This window comes from Portunus trituberculatus, chromosome 45 (assembly GCF_017591435.1).
Source record: "Portunus trituberculatus isolate SZX2019 chromosome 45, ASM1759143v1, whole genome shotgun sequence".
In the NCBI taxonomy this organism is placed as follows: domain Eukaryota; kingdom Metazoa; phylum Arthropoda; class Malacostraca; order Decapoda; family Portunidae; genus Portunus; species Portunus trituberculatus.
In genome coordinates this window covers 5,789,980-5,804,979 of record NC_059299.1, presented here as the reverse complement: position 1 = coordinate 5,804,979, position 15,000 = coordinate 5,789,980, and the positions used below count along the sequence as shown (strand labels likewise).

The 15,000-nt window shown below is 40.6% G+C and overlaps 1 protein-coding gene across 4 annotated transcripts in view; it reads left to right on the top strand.

The window, feature by feature from the left end:
- LOC123519326 (zwei Ig domain protein zig-8-like) overlaps nucleotides 1-9,861 on the top strand; it is a 94,965-nt gene extending 85,104 nt beyond the window's left edge. For all 4 annotated transcript variants that reach the window (XM_045280546.1, XM_045280545.1, XM_045280548.1 and 1 more), the window contains 3 exons: nucleotides 2,986-3,119; nucleotides 4,402-4,478; nucleotides 7,242-9,861. In XM_045280546.1, coding sequence (XP_045136481.1) covers nucleotides 2,986-3,119; nucleotides 4,402-4,478; nucleotides 7,242-7,390 — 360 coding nt within the window. In that variant the 3' untranslated portion in view covers nucleotides 7,391-9,861. The remainder of the gene's footprint in view (nucleotides 1-2,985; nucleotides 3,120-4,401; nucleotides 4,479-7,241) is intronic.
- The last annotated feature ends 5,139 nt before the right edge of the window (nucleotides 9,862-15,000 follow it).

Genomic DNA, 15,000 nt, shown 5'->3' with positions numbered 1-15,000 from the left:
TTTCCATTATTTCTATTTTGATTCCTCTATTTATTCTATTCGTTCCTTCATCTTTGTATTTTCTTCATTCATATTCATCTATCTTCTTTATTTCGTCTTCTGTATCCTATTTCTTTATCATTTTTATTGCTTTCTCTTTCTAATATATCAATCTTTCAGTTCTATCCTTATTCCTTCTTTCATGTTTATCTAATTTATCTATATCACTATCTATCCATTTTTCTTATCTTTATATCTATTTACTTTATCTATCTTTCATGTCTCGTTTCTTCTTTCTTCCCCTCTTCTTCTGGTTCCTTTGCCTATATTTTTTTTTCTTTCCACTGATTGGTCTTCAAAAAACAGCAGGAAAAAAATAGGTTTCCTCCCCTGACCTTTCGAACTTTTGTACTTTATTATGAATTGATCACAGGACAGCCTTTCCTTTTCTCACTGACGGAATAAGCTGTTCTCCTCCTCCTCCTCCTCGTCCTCCTCCTCCTCCTCCTCCTCCTTCTTCTTCTTCCTTCTTTTTTCTTCTTTCCTTCCTATGTCATATTACTACTGCTACCATTTCCCCATTAAATCACCACCATTATCATCAATCCCATCACCACCATTGTCATTACCACTCCTACCTCACTATTATTATAACCACTAATACTAACCACCACCACCACTACTACCACCATCACTATCACCACCACCACCACTACCACCACCACCATAACCTACACAAGTACACACCGTAACGAAACCTTATCTCTCCACCTACACACACACACACACACACACACACACACACACACACACACACACACACACACACACATACACAACGCAAAAAAACCTGGTAGTGTGTCCTCCGCTGCAGCACAGAGAGAGAGAGAGAGAGAGAGAGAGAGAGAGAGAGAGAGAGAGAGAGAGAGAGAGAGAGAGAGAGAGAGAGAGAGACAGGCACGCAAACAAACATTCAAACAACATCATGCACCAGAACAAACATCATTCCATTTCGTCAGTGCCACAGGGGTCGAGGAGGGGAGCGGGAGAGGGAGGTTTGAGGGGGGAGGGGGGCGACAGAATATGAGGTGAGAGGCAGGTAATGAAACAAAAATAAAAGAAAGAAAAGAGAAATAAAAAAATGAAGATAAATATGAAGAACACGTCTCTCGTTTGTTTATTTATTTATCTTTTGTTATTTATCTTCCTGTTATCCTTTTCGTTTATTACATTCTATCGGTTAATTATTTTTACTCTCTCTCTCTCTCTCTCTCTCTCTCTCTCTCTCTCTCTCTCTCTCTCTCTCTCTCTCTCTCTCTCTCTCTCTCTCTCTCTCTCTCATCATCATTTCATCTAGCTTTTATCGCATTTTTCTTTATCTTATCTTCTTTTACTTCTACGTTCCTCTTCACTTTCACATTTTTTTCTATTTATCTATCTTCTTTATTTATCTATTCCTATTTATCATTCAATCTTGCCTGTTTCTATTTACCTTTTTTTTCACTATCACCTTTATTCATATCTACATCTTTACATCTCCTCCTTCTGCAAACATTCTTCTTTCATTTCTGTCTATCCATTCTTCTTTATCTCTTATTTACACTGTCTTCAAGCCTTCCTCTTCCTCCTCCTGGCTTTATCTGTTTTATCTTCTAATCTCATTCATTGACAGCATTCCGTGTTTGTTTTTTTATTTCCCTTCCGTCACTATCTTTGACATTCCATCCGCTTGCTTTCTTTTTCATCGTTTCTGGCATTCTCTCTCTCTCTTTCTTTTTTTATTTCGCTTCTCGACTAGAATGGCAATATTTTCCGTGTAGCATTCTCTCTCTCTCTCTCTCTCTCTCTCTCTCTCTCTCTCTCTCTCTCTCTCTCTCTCTCTCTCTCTCTCTCTCTCTCTATTTCTCTCTCTCTCTCTCTATCATATTTCAAGCTTTTACGTATACCAGTTTATCCTTTCTATTCAAATGTAATCACTTCACTTTTCTTTTCATTATTTTTTTTCTATATATCATGTTTTCCTTTCTATCTGTATCTATTTTTTTTTTCTATTGATTTTTCTTGTTTCTACCTCGTATCGTTAGTCTCATTATTAATTTATATTTAATCATCACTTTGAAACTCTAATAACTTTTATCCCTAAGCTTTTTTCTCAGCTAACTCTTCAATAAATCTTTTTTCCACTTTCCTTTTTTCCCTTTTTCCCATTTTCTTTGCAGCTTTCCATCCATAATATTCATGCCTCCCTCCCTCTAGACCTGTGTCTCTCCGCCTCCTGTCTATCATCCTCCTCCTCCCGTCACAATAAATGTCTCTTAAGCTTCATCCTTTACTCCTCTTTGCCTCTTGTCCTTTCCTTAGGCCTACTCACTCCCTTTTCCTCTCTCCTCCCTGTCCTTCACGTCATCTGCAGCCTTATGTTCCTTTAATCTATCAACAGCACAGTATAGGCTTTCTCTTTCTCTCTCCCCTTCCCTCTCCGCTCCAATTCTTTCCTAGTTCAGTGGAGTCTAACATTCCCTCTGACACTCTTTACTACACCCCATTTTTCAGGCCAGTATCTATCCCGTATCTAGTCAGGCTCAAGATAAAGGTTAATCTTTCCCTAAATCTCCCCCTAACCTCTCCCTTTGTACACTCCGGTAAAAAGCCTCTCTCTTTTTCCTTCCTTCCCACATCCTATCATCCACTTACCCTTACCCTATACCAGCTCATGGAAGGTTAGTGAATCTCTGTATCTATCTCTCTATCTCTGCCTTTTCTCTGTGTTTTACTATATTCTGAAAATCATCTTCATAGCACTCCACTGTATTCAAAAAGGCTCTAGTGGAAGTGACTCGGGTTTTCACAAGTGTTTTTTTTATGGTTGTAGTGACGGATTAAGATGATTTTTTTTAATGTCAGCCAGAGAAACACTATTGAACACCAGTAATCATCTGTAACCTTTAAAATTAGATGCAGTGAAAGAGCAGAGCGTTTTCTGAAGAAGATCCTTTGTCCCGTCAGAGCAAGCCAGCCTTTGTGTTCTGGTACCACGGTGAGGGGATGGTGAACTATGATGACACGAGACATCGCCTTGACGTCAACACGCAGGCTGAGGGCACCACCACGCAGTCCCGACTCACCATCACAGACGCCAGGTAAGACACACACACACGCACTTACCTGCAAAAAGTAAAGGAAAAAATGGAGGAAAAAATGTCACCACTGCACATCTATACACATTTACATATACTTAGTTAATAATTGTATATATGTTATGTATATGATGTTTTGAATGGGTGTAAACATGACACACACGCACACACACACACACACACACACACACACACACACACACACACACACACACACACACACACACACACACACACACACACACACACACACACACACACACACACACACACACAAGGGATATTAATATGATAAAAGGTACAAATGGTGATGATTTAATGATAAAGTGAGGTCGAGAGAGAGAGAGAGAGAGAGAGAGAGAGAGAGAGAGAGAGAGAGAGAGAGAGAGAGAGAGATCCAACATGTAAACTCAATTTCAACACACTGCATCTTTTACCTCAACAAAATATCCCTTCCATTGTTTTGTTTTCTCTGCTTGTCGTTGCATATTCTCTCTCTCTCTCTCTCTCTCTCTCTCTCTCTCTCTCTCTCTCTCTCTCTCTCGTCTGGTTTTCATACTAATTTGATTTCCACAACTGCAATTCGTATAATTCTAATTCATCATCATAATCAGTTCTCTCTCTCTCTCTCTCTCTCTCTCTCTCTCTCTCTCTCTCTCTCTCTCTCTCTCTCTCTCTCTCTCTCTCTCTCTCTCTCTCTTCAATCATTTCCCACATCAACATTCATGGTACAACATTATTCAGGAAACCAGTGTTAAGAAGTAATGTCAAGATGGATTTTGCATTTCTTCCTTCTCTCCTTCCTTTCTTCATTCCCTCCTTTTCAATCCATTATGCAAATTTCCTTCTCTGACTCCCTATTTTTTTTTTCCCTCCGTGTCCCTTAATTATTATGTCTCCTGTTTTCCACGTTCTTTGCATAACTAATTAATATTACCCTTATCTGTGTCCTCTTCCTCCTCCCCCTCCTCCTCCTCCTCCTCTTTGTAATTCACATCATATTTATTTTTCTACTGCTAATTCTCCTTCGTCTTCTTTTCATCCTCTTCTAAAATATCTGATAAGTGAAGAAGATACACACACACACACACACACACACACACACACACACACACACACACACACACACACACACACACACACACACACACACACATACAAGAACTTTAACCAACTACAAATCTCAAGTATATAATCCCCACACTTGGTCTTATTTCCAGCGTGTTTTTATAGGAGCAAACACAAATAATCTCTGACATTTCCTATTTTTTCTCTCCAACCTTAGACAAACGGACTCCGGGAACTACTCTTGCATTCCCCCTAACGTGGAGCCCGCCTTCGTGCTGGTCTTCGTCACGGAAAGTACGTGAAGCAGTTACTGTGTTATGTATTGTTGAGTGAATGGATTGAGTGTCCTTTAACCCATTCAGTACCATGACGCGTTTCTATATTCATTCTGCTTATTATTCGGTGATTTTATACAGCTTCAGAAACTTGTGTGTGGGGATTGAAATAGTGAAGACTGGCCATGTATCTTCTGACCTCCATACACTTTATCTTATGTCAGTAAAATCGTCTAATCATACCCAAAATTTATGGTAAAAATGCATCCCAGTACTGAAGGGGTTAAGTCCAGAATAGTTTTAGATTACTGATTGATAGTTAGATATGTGCCTTGAAGAAGAACTATTGTATACATGTATTTTTTTTTATTGAGTTCTTAGACGTGTTGCGTAGATAACAACTGATTGATTCATTGGTTAACTGACTAACTGACTGCTTAAATGGCTGATTGTTTGAATGATTGACAAACTGACTAGTTGATTGTTCGACTCAATATCTAAATTATTGATTACATGTCTTGCTACAATACTGCATCATAGCATCCTTTTTTTTAACTTACGACATTAGGAACATGAATGAAATTGTTGCGAGAATGTTAAACGTTTTTTTACTGCTAAACTTTTTCAATTTAGTAGCCCCGAGTAAAATGAGATCTCTTTTTCTATTTTCATTTTTATTTTTATCTGTCACTCATTGAGGAAGGAGTGATTGAATATGTCTACCAAAGTTTTTTGAGTAAACTTAATAATTTCTGCTTCGAAAATTACCTTGGCTTGCACAAATAAGATAATAAGTGCCATTAGCAGTAAAAAAAAGGTAAGTGTGTGTGTGTGTGTGTGTGTGTGTGTGTGTGTGTGTGTGTGTGTGTGTGTGTGTGTGTGTGTGTGTGTGTGTGTGTGTGTGTGTGTGTGTGTGTGTGTACAGTAGCCTTCCTAAAACGCGCACTACGTAATAAGTTTAAAGAGATTTACGATGCTCTCATAAACCAGCAAGATAAGAGGAGAGATTAACTAGGCAGGGGAGACACAACAAGAGTTTAGGTGAGGAAATATATTACAACTTTCATTCATGTGTAAGAGTGTGTGGAAGTTGTATTCTCACTCTTGTTCATTTACTTTCATTTGTACCCGAGGGAAATAGTTATAATATTTCTCTCTCTCTCTCTCTCTCTCTCTCTCTCTCTCTGGTAACCTTTATGAATCCATGTACATAACACCACGTGCAATGTTTAAATTAAAGATCCCAGGAGCGCCTAGTCAAAAGTAAAAATGCACTGTGGATTAGCGGCAGAAATATCCAGACTTTAATTAATCCTGACAAGGAGCAATAAGTTAGCGTTGTTTTTTTGGCCATCCCAGCCCTCCTCAGCCCCATTAAAAACCCAAACTCCTGCAACCACAAAACTAACATGCCTTTTTCTTCCTTTATTTATTCGTAGCCTTTGAACGCCTCGGATACTGCGGATTCTGTGTGCTGCAACAAACACTACACACACACGAACACGCACACACACACACACACACACACACACACACACACACACACACACACACACACGCATACTCATACATACAGATGCATACACGTACAGGCAGCACGCCAACCAATGCCAAATACAAACACGTGCCTGATAGCTTTTTCTGTTTCACTTTTCATCACTTTTTCATCACTTTTCATCACTTCATCACTCGCTTTTACGCCGCGGTGACCTTGCTGGCCCCGCGGGAAAAAATGAAAAAAAAGAAAAGCCGGGATAAAAGAAAGAAAAGCGACCATGGTTATTATTTTGTTCCATTGCGGTCTTGTTACGAATCATATTGCATTAATATTACATTCCTTCTGACATTACTTGCTAATTCAAATTTCATTCCGCTAGTGTATAAGTTAATTTGATTTCAAGTGGCATTAAATTTGACCTTGTTATATTATACAAGGGAGATTAACAAAGAAAACACACACACACACACACACACACACACACACACACACACACACACACACACACACACACACACCTGAAATATTCAAACATGAGCACACAAAAAAGAGAGAAGAGAAAGGGAGGGAGACACAGACGAAAGGAGGGATGAAGAAACACACACAAACATACAAATACACACACAAACACACAGCTGAGATAGTCAAACACAGGTGCATGTAAGAAAGAGAGAAGGAGGGAGAGGCAAACGTCCGGAGGAAAGTAGGAAGGGAGAAAAAGAAGGATAGAGGGAGGAACAAAGGGCGTAAAAGAAGAAAGATATACAAAGGGAAGTAGAAACGGGAAAGAATGAAGGAATAAGGAAAGTAGATGAATAAAAATTAGATTAAAGAAAAAAGGGAGACATGGTATAAAGTCGAAGGGAGATAAGGAAACAAGAAGAAGGGGAAGGAAAGGAAGGGAATGGAAGGGGAGGTAAGGAAGGGAGAAATAGAAAGAAGAAGGAAAGGAGAGAAGGGATGGAGCTTGGGAGGGAGGAAGAAGGAAAGGAAGGGAAGAAGGGAAAAGAAAGGAAAGGAAAGGAAGGGAAGGGAAGGGACGGGAAGGGAAGGGATAGGAGGGAGGGAGGGATAAAAGGAGGGAGTGACCAAGATCTGACCCGCTGAGCTGAACTGGGCGAAATCACAGGCAGGAACCGATACCACATTGATTTCAGTTTGCGCAGAGAATGTCCAGAGAGCGAGGCGTCCCGGGGGGCTGAGGGGCTGAGGGGGTGAAGGTCTGAGGGTCTGAATACTCGCTCTTTTAATGATGAATTCTTCTCTCCCTCCGTGTGTGTGTAGGAGGAGACACCGTGGCGGCAGTACAGAGGCGGGGACACTCTTCAGCCGCGCCTCTTCTCTGCCCCTCCTTCTGCTCCTCCTCCACCTCCGGGCTGCTCCTCGCGGTGGTCATCAAGGTCGTCCTCACCCACCTGCTCCCTGTCAGATGATTCCACGGCCTCGCCCCGCCAGGAAGCAAGACAAACAACAAACACCCTTAGCCCTGTAGTCCCTCAAGTCTAGTGTATATCATGACCTGAATGTCTGTTTCTTTGTTGGTAATATTAACATACTGGTAAGGACAATGACAACAGTAACAGCCACAAAGAAGATGAACAATAACGTGATGTACTTATAGTGTTAAAAAGTGGGAAAAAAAGGCATTGTTTATTTCTATTTATTCATCTTATATTTGTTTCTCCTAGGTATTTTTGGATAATGTCTCAATAGGGAGCTTGCGACGGTCTGGTAAGGTGGGTCACTGATATGTAAATGTGCCCGGTGGTTTTGTGTTGAGTAGGTGGTGGTGGTGGTGGTGGTGGTGGTGACTGTGGTCGTGGTGGTGTTGCCTCGTCTGCATAATGTCACCTTCGCTGCACCAGTTCGCTCCTGAACCAAGTGGCGCACCTCATCAGTGTCTCCCTCACACCTACACACGGTACAGGATAGGGTTTATACTCGTACTTCCTTCTCCCTCTCTCTCTCTCTCTCTCTCTCTCTCTCTCTCTCTCAAACACAAAATATTCACTTATTCACTACACAAACTTCTTTAGGATTACTTCACAACATCTCAATTAATAATCTCCAAAACCACTCAAACAAAATACAAAGATGGAAAAGATAAAAACGGTGCGAGTAATGAAGGCACAACAAAGGTAAGTCTCATCATTTCCTTCCGACCAAAAAAATCAGTGAGGCGAAACAAAGGCAAGAAAACTAATGCAGGATAATCAGAGAGCAATTACGTGTACCTTTGTTACCGGTAAAATGGAGCGAGTCGTAAAGAAAGACAAGCTTACAAAACCATATCAAAGACCATTAGTTAATTACCAGCTCACTCAGACCTCCGGGGTTGGCGGGAGTTTTGCCTCTTCAAGTGTACAGTTAAGCCTTTATGATTCAGGTGCAAGAGAAAACTACCCTCAAATTTATCCTCTACAGGCTGAATTAAGACATTTTCTGACCTCTCCTGGTTATGTATCTTTTCTGTTCTTAATAACATTTATCATTGCAGGACAATTTTTTTTTCTTTTTAATTAGTCAACTCATCTTTCTCTCCTCTTTCTCTATTACAAGTTTAAGCCACGTCACTTTTTTTTTTTTCTTATCTCTACATATGCTGCATCCTTTCTAATTTCCTTCACTGTAAAATTCACCACTGCAAGACACAATTGCCATTAACAATATCCACTTATCTCTCACCTTTTCATCTATTATAATAAAAAAATAAGACACATTTTCTTATCGCTCTATTTACATCTAGATTTTCTGTCTTTTTTTCATATTTACATTCACCTGAAGTTAAATAGAGAAGGAACTGTACTTAGCTTTGATAGAGTAGTAGTATTACAAGGCATCCCGCAAGGTGTGTTTCTGTCAAGCTTTCTAGTGTTAATCTTATTCTCCGTTAGTGACAATGATACTTTCCCGCCAATCAATTAGACAATCATCCAAAATCAGACAGGCAGTTAATCATACACAATCATTCAGTCAATCACTCAAAAAACTCTCTAAATTTCACTGCTTTATCCCGTCAGTGAGTCATTAAGTCAGTAAGTCTATCAGCCCTCTAGTCAGTCAGCTGGTCAGTCATATAGTCTGTGATTCCGACAATCAGTCAACTAGTCATGTTAATTCAGTCAGTCACCTTTCTGCCGAGCCATTTTTCAGCAAGGCAGCCAACTAGTCAGCAAGTCAGGGAAGCAGGGTGCAAGTCAGTCAGGCAAGCAAGCAGGCAGAGAGGGAATAAGTCATCAATCAGGCAGGGAAGGGAGAAAGGGAAGGGAGGAAATAAGTCAGGGGAATGAAGGAAGGAAAAGGAAAAGTAAGTCAGTCAGGCAGGCAGGGAAATAGCAAGTCAATCAGTCAGGTAGGCAGGGAGGGAGTCAATCAGTTAGTCTTCGATACAACACGATCAACAAGACGCCAGCTAGTCAGTCAGTCAAGCAGGGAGCATGGAAGGAGTAACTCAGTGCGTCTCCCATACAGTAAGACCGTCAACACTAGTGAACACGGCGGAGCACTTAACCAGTCAGTCACTCAGAGCCACCCGCCCTCACCACCACCACCACCACCACCACCACCACCACCAGTGTAAAAATAACCTTGAACCCTCGAGTGTCAGTGAAAAGACGTGAAGGAAGGCGGGAGTGTAAGAAAAGCTGGAAAAAAAGGGAAAACAAGAGGAAACAAGGGAAAGATTGACACGTGGAGGCGAGAAAAACAAGTAAATCTTTAGAAAGCAACAGAGAAGACCGAAAAAACATTTCTTGACCCCAAAAAAGAGGGGAAAGAGGGAAAGGAAAAATCACTATCAAATTCAAGCTCTCTCTCACGCAGGACACACACACACACACACACACACACACACACACACACACACACACACACACACACACACACACACACACACACACACACACACACAGAAGCTAGATGAAAAAAAAGGGGAAACTAGGAAACTACAGGCTCCTTTTCCCCCATCCATACGTCACAATCCTCCCAAACTTTTACCAAACACACGGAAAACATAAAAAAAACAAAACTTGACCAAATCCCTTACCCATAATTCCCACTCTCCCGAAGAACACAAAGGGCAGAAACAACACAACATGTTTTCCCCGTCATGTTGATCAAATCTCTTAATCCCTGCAACATACGCAAGCCTCCCCTTCAATGAAATAAAAACATCAATATCCCCATACTCCGTTTTCTTTACATGAGCTCTACGCTGCGCTGGGATTAATTTAGCAGCTCAAGGGTATTTGTGAAGGCTGGCGCGTAAAGCATTGAGGTCCGGACAATAAGATGCATGATTATTATTAGATAGCTCTGCCAAAACTGCGCATTGTATAGTTTTGGAGCTGTTATGTGGCTGCGCATGGCGTTTTCTACTGGTCATGAAGCGTCGTAGTCTTTTATAAGTGAGCGATGTGATGCGAATGGCCACTGAGGAATATTTTATGTGTTTTATCTTCACTAGAGTGTGTGATGGTGCTGCGGGTCTCGTGTCAATAAGGTCAGTTATGTGATGTATTTCCCGGTGAGTTTCGCCACTAGGGTACTTTGTTGATAGGTTGATAGGCTGAAGAGAGTGTTATGTCTATTGTCTTCATTATCATCTATTTCCTATTCCTCTTGTTTCCTTTGGCTTTGAACAATCAAGTGTATGCGTCAAGTTACTGTGCGTGTTTTTGTAACGATAATCTATTTACGTCAAAGAAAGAGAAGGAGTAGTGTAAATATACTATACTGCCGCTGTGTGTGTGTGTGTGTGTGTGTGTGTGTGTGTGTGTGTGTGTGTGTGTGTGTGTGTGTGTGTGTAGGATATTAAAAAAGTGCAGCCTGCTTGCTCTCTCATAACAATCACCTCAGAGTGGAGTAACTTGTCTGATGAGAGAGAGAGAGAGAGAGAGAGAGAGAGAGAGAGAGAGAGAGAGAGAATACATACATAAAACACACACACACACACACACACACACACACACACACACACACACACACACACACACACACAAAATAGCAATTAACACCACAACATCACGCTTCACTTTGCTCTATCATGTTCGCGCCGAAATGACGCAGCTATCAACACGCTAATGGCGAAAACGAAGTACTTTTTTATCACACTCAATGTTGACTCCTCCCTTTCATGATGCTGACTATTTTAACGCCGTGCTTGCCAGGTAAACGCCACGTGATCGCAGGGGCTCTGACAGGTAGATTAATTTAGTCCCCCGTGACAGATAATGAAAATGGAATGACACGTGAGCGAGAGAGCAAGGTGAGCGTGAAAATACCCCCAAGTTGAGCACGACAGGTAATGAGTAACGTGACAGACAGGTGTGAAAAAGATTATGACAAGTGTGTGTGAAAAAAAAAAATGTGGATTCCGGAAGATGATTGATGTATAGGAAAATGAACGTTATATGATAAATTGACGGGTGAAGGTGACAGGTGAAGGTGACAGGTGAAGGTGACAGGTGAGATGAGTGTGAGTTAAGGTAGTGACTCAGGACTTTAGTTCAAATTAGTCGTGGTGTAAAGATCAAAAGGAAGGCGATGGGAGGAGAGAAAGTGAGCGAAATTAAAAGAATATGACGCAAGAGATTTCGAAGATTTGGGAAGGAACGAAAGTTAGGGAAGATAAATACGAAAGAGAACAATGAGAGGAGAGGAAATGAAAGAAAAATGCAAGAAAAATAGGGAAAGTAATCAATGAAAACGGAAATTAATGAAAGAAAAGGAGGGACAGGAGTGTGATGGAATGAAAGCAGTGGCAGGAAAAGAAAATGAGAAAGGAAAATTAAGAAAAATGAAAGGAATTAAAGTATATAAGGAATTTCAGGTTAGTTATTTACAATTTAGTATTACCAGCAGGATAACTTTGGTAATAAAACCTTCCAAATACACGCAATGGACACATTAACACACACACACACACACACACACACACACACACACACACACACACACACACACACACACACACACACACACACACACACACACACACACACACACACACACACACATATACTTGCAGTTTTGTATGTTTGTTAACTTGTGTATACTTGCTGAAAAAAAAAGGTGTATGTTTTTTTCTTCTCATTCCTGCACATAATCATAACATTCTGGTATGATACAATATGTCGCTCCCGTTTTCTTTCCACCCCCGAGACTTTAGAGCGGAGACAAAAGCAAACAGAAAAACACGAGAAAAATAGTAAAAAAAAGGTGCAGTTTGAGAAATAATATAGAAGGAAAATAATGTTATGTGTGTGTGAAAGTTGGCAATCTGGTACTCCCTGTATTTTTCCGGGATAAGGGAGTTGTTTATATAGGTGTACATTGAAGATTACCAAATGCATATATATAAATAAAGGTGTTTATATAAGGCTGGGGGTCTTAGAGAATCGACCTTACCGTAGTTTATGTTAATGACGTGTATGAAACAAAGTGTTCCTCCAAACCCTAACTTTTTCAAACCCTTGTTATTATTATTATTTTTTCTAATATTGAAGAACCATCACCCCTTTACCCCTCCCACATTAGAGGACCACACTCCTCCCTTTAGTAGAGCCCCCCAACCTGACCCCCACCCCCCCTCGCTCCGTATAATTGCTGTAGAGGGAATTTGTTTTTTATAGTAAAATCGACAAAGAATTTATGTGTTTCTCTTCACTTCTTTATGCCCCGGGGTAGAGAGAGAGAGAGAGAGAGAGAGAGAGAGAGAGAGAGAGAGAGAGAGAGAGAGAGAGAGAGAGAGAGAGAGAGGAGAGGAGAGGAGAGGAGAGGAGAGAAGACAAGACAAGACAAGACAAGACAAAAGAGAGAAGAGAAGAGAGGAAACTGGAAAGAGGAAAAAGGAAAGAGAGAAAAAGGAAAGGAGAAGGAAAGGAGAAGAAGGGGAAGGAGAATAGAAGAAAATAGGAAGGGAAAAGCATGAAATAAGAGGAAATAAATAAGGGACGAAAAGGATAAAGGAACGAAAAGAAGAGAGATAGAGGAGTGGAAAATGAGACGAAATGAGGTCAAATAAATGAGAGGGAAAACAAAGAGAAGAAAAGATGAAGGAAATGGAAAATGTGATGGAAAGAGAAGAAATAAATTGGAGAAGAAAGAAAAGGTAAGGAAAAGGGAAAGGGAAGGATAAGGAAAAAGGAAAGATGAAAATGGAGAAGAGAAGGGAAAGAAAGGGAAGGAAAAGGAAGAGAAGGGAAGAGAAGAGAAGAGAAGAGAAGAGAAGAGAAGAGAAGGAAAGGAAAGGAAAATAAAGGAAATGAAATGAAAGGAAAGGAAAGGGAAAAGAAAGAAGGGAAGAGAAAGATAAAGGAAGGGAAGGCAAAGGAGAGGAAGGCAAGGGAAGGGGAGTGAAGGGAATGAGTGAGTGAGTGACGTGATAGAGAGGCGGTGGAGTGACGGCATGTTTTCAAATTCATAGACTTCCCTTGTTCCTGGAAGTGTGGATAAAGAATGAACACTGCCGGCTGAAAGAGAGAGAGAGAGAGAGAGAGAGAGAGAGAGAGAGAGAGAGAGAGAGAGAGAGAGAGAGAGAGAGATTTTCCGTCCATAATCATCATAATATCTAACAGGAAAACATAAAACTTGGAAAAGAACAATGAACATTACATCTACAGAGAAAATAACTACTACTACTACTACTACTACTACTTACCACTACTACTACTACTACTACTACTACTACTACTACTACTACTACTACTATCACTTGCGTACAATAAAACCACATCACCACAACACCAAATAACCCAAAAACTGTCCCACAGACAAATAAACAAAAAAAAAAACCAATAAAAGTAAATCAGAAAGGGGGAAGAAGAGGAAGAGTAGGAAGTGGAGGAGGAGGAGGAGGAGGAGGAGGAGGAGAGAGAAGAGGAGAAGAGGGGAAGGAATAGCACAACACTGAGAGGGGACCGATACAAGAGGGGAAAAATGAATAAAGTAATGAAAAAGTTAAGAAGTAAAAGTGAATGTGCAAGCAAATCGAGGGGAGAGAGAGAGAGAGAGAGAGAGGGGAGAGAGAGACAGAGAGGGAGAGAAGGAGAGGGGAGAAGTAAAATAGGAAAGGACAGGAGAGAATGTAGGAGATAAGGGGAGAGGAGAGAAAAGGATACGAAGAAATAGGAGTGGAGATATTAAGGGAGAGAAGAGGGAAGAGGGAGAGGAGAGGGGAGAGGAGGAGAGGGGAGAGGAGAGGGGAGGACCAATGGTAATAGGGAAGATGTACGGGAATAGAGGGCAAGGAAGATTCTCATAACCTCATTTATATTTGTCATTCTACGCTGTTACCAGAGAGAGAGAGAGAGAGAGAGAGAGAGAGAGAGAGAGAGAGAGATGAAAAGCAACAATAAAAAGACAAAGGATAGAATCAGAGCATGAAAACGAAAGGAAGGGAACGAGAGAGAGAGAGAGAGAGAGAGAGAGAGAGAGAGAGAGAGAGAGAGAGAGAGAGAGAGAGAGAGAGAAATATAAAAGAAAGGCAAAGGGAGAAGGAAGAAAAATTGATGTAGGGAAGCATGAAACAGGAAAAGTGAAAGATGGGAAAGAATAAAAGGAAGAGAAAAAGGAAATGAAAGAAAGGAAAGGAGAAAAGCAAAGATGGAAGAAGGAAATATGAACGAAGAGATAAGTAATACAAAAAGAGAAACAGAAAGAGAAAGAAAATGAACAAAAAAGAATAAAAAGCAATGAAGAAAATGAGACAAAACAACGAAGTAAGAGAATATGGAAGGAGAGGAGGACAGAAGGAAGGAGGAAAGGAAGAAAGGAAGGAAGATGGAAAGAAGTCCATGAATATTAAGTAGGATTGAGTCTTGGTTAAGTAATAAGCTAAGGAAGGAAGGAAAGAAGGAAGGAAGACAGAAGGAAGGAAGGAAGGAAGGAAGGCAGGAAGGAAAGACAAAAGGAAGGAAGGAAGGAAGGAAGGAAGGAAGGAAGGAGGAAAGGAAGGAAAGGAAGGAAGGAAAGAAGGAAGGAAAGAAAGAAGGAAGGAAGGAAGGAAGGAAGGAATTATTTTGTTACCTGTTTCTTGAATATA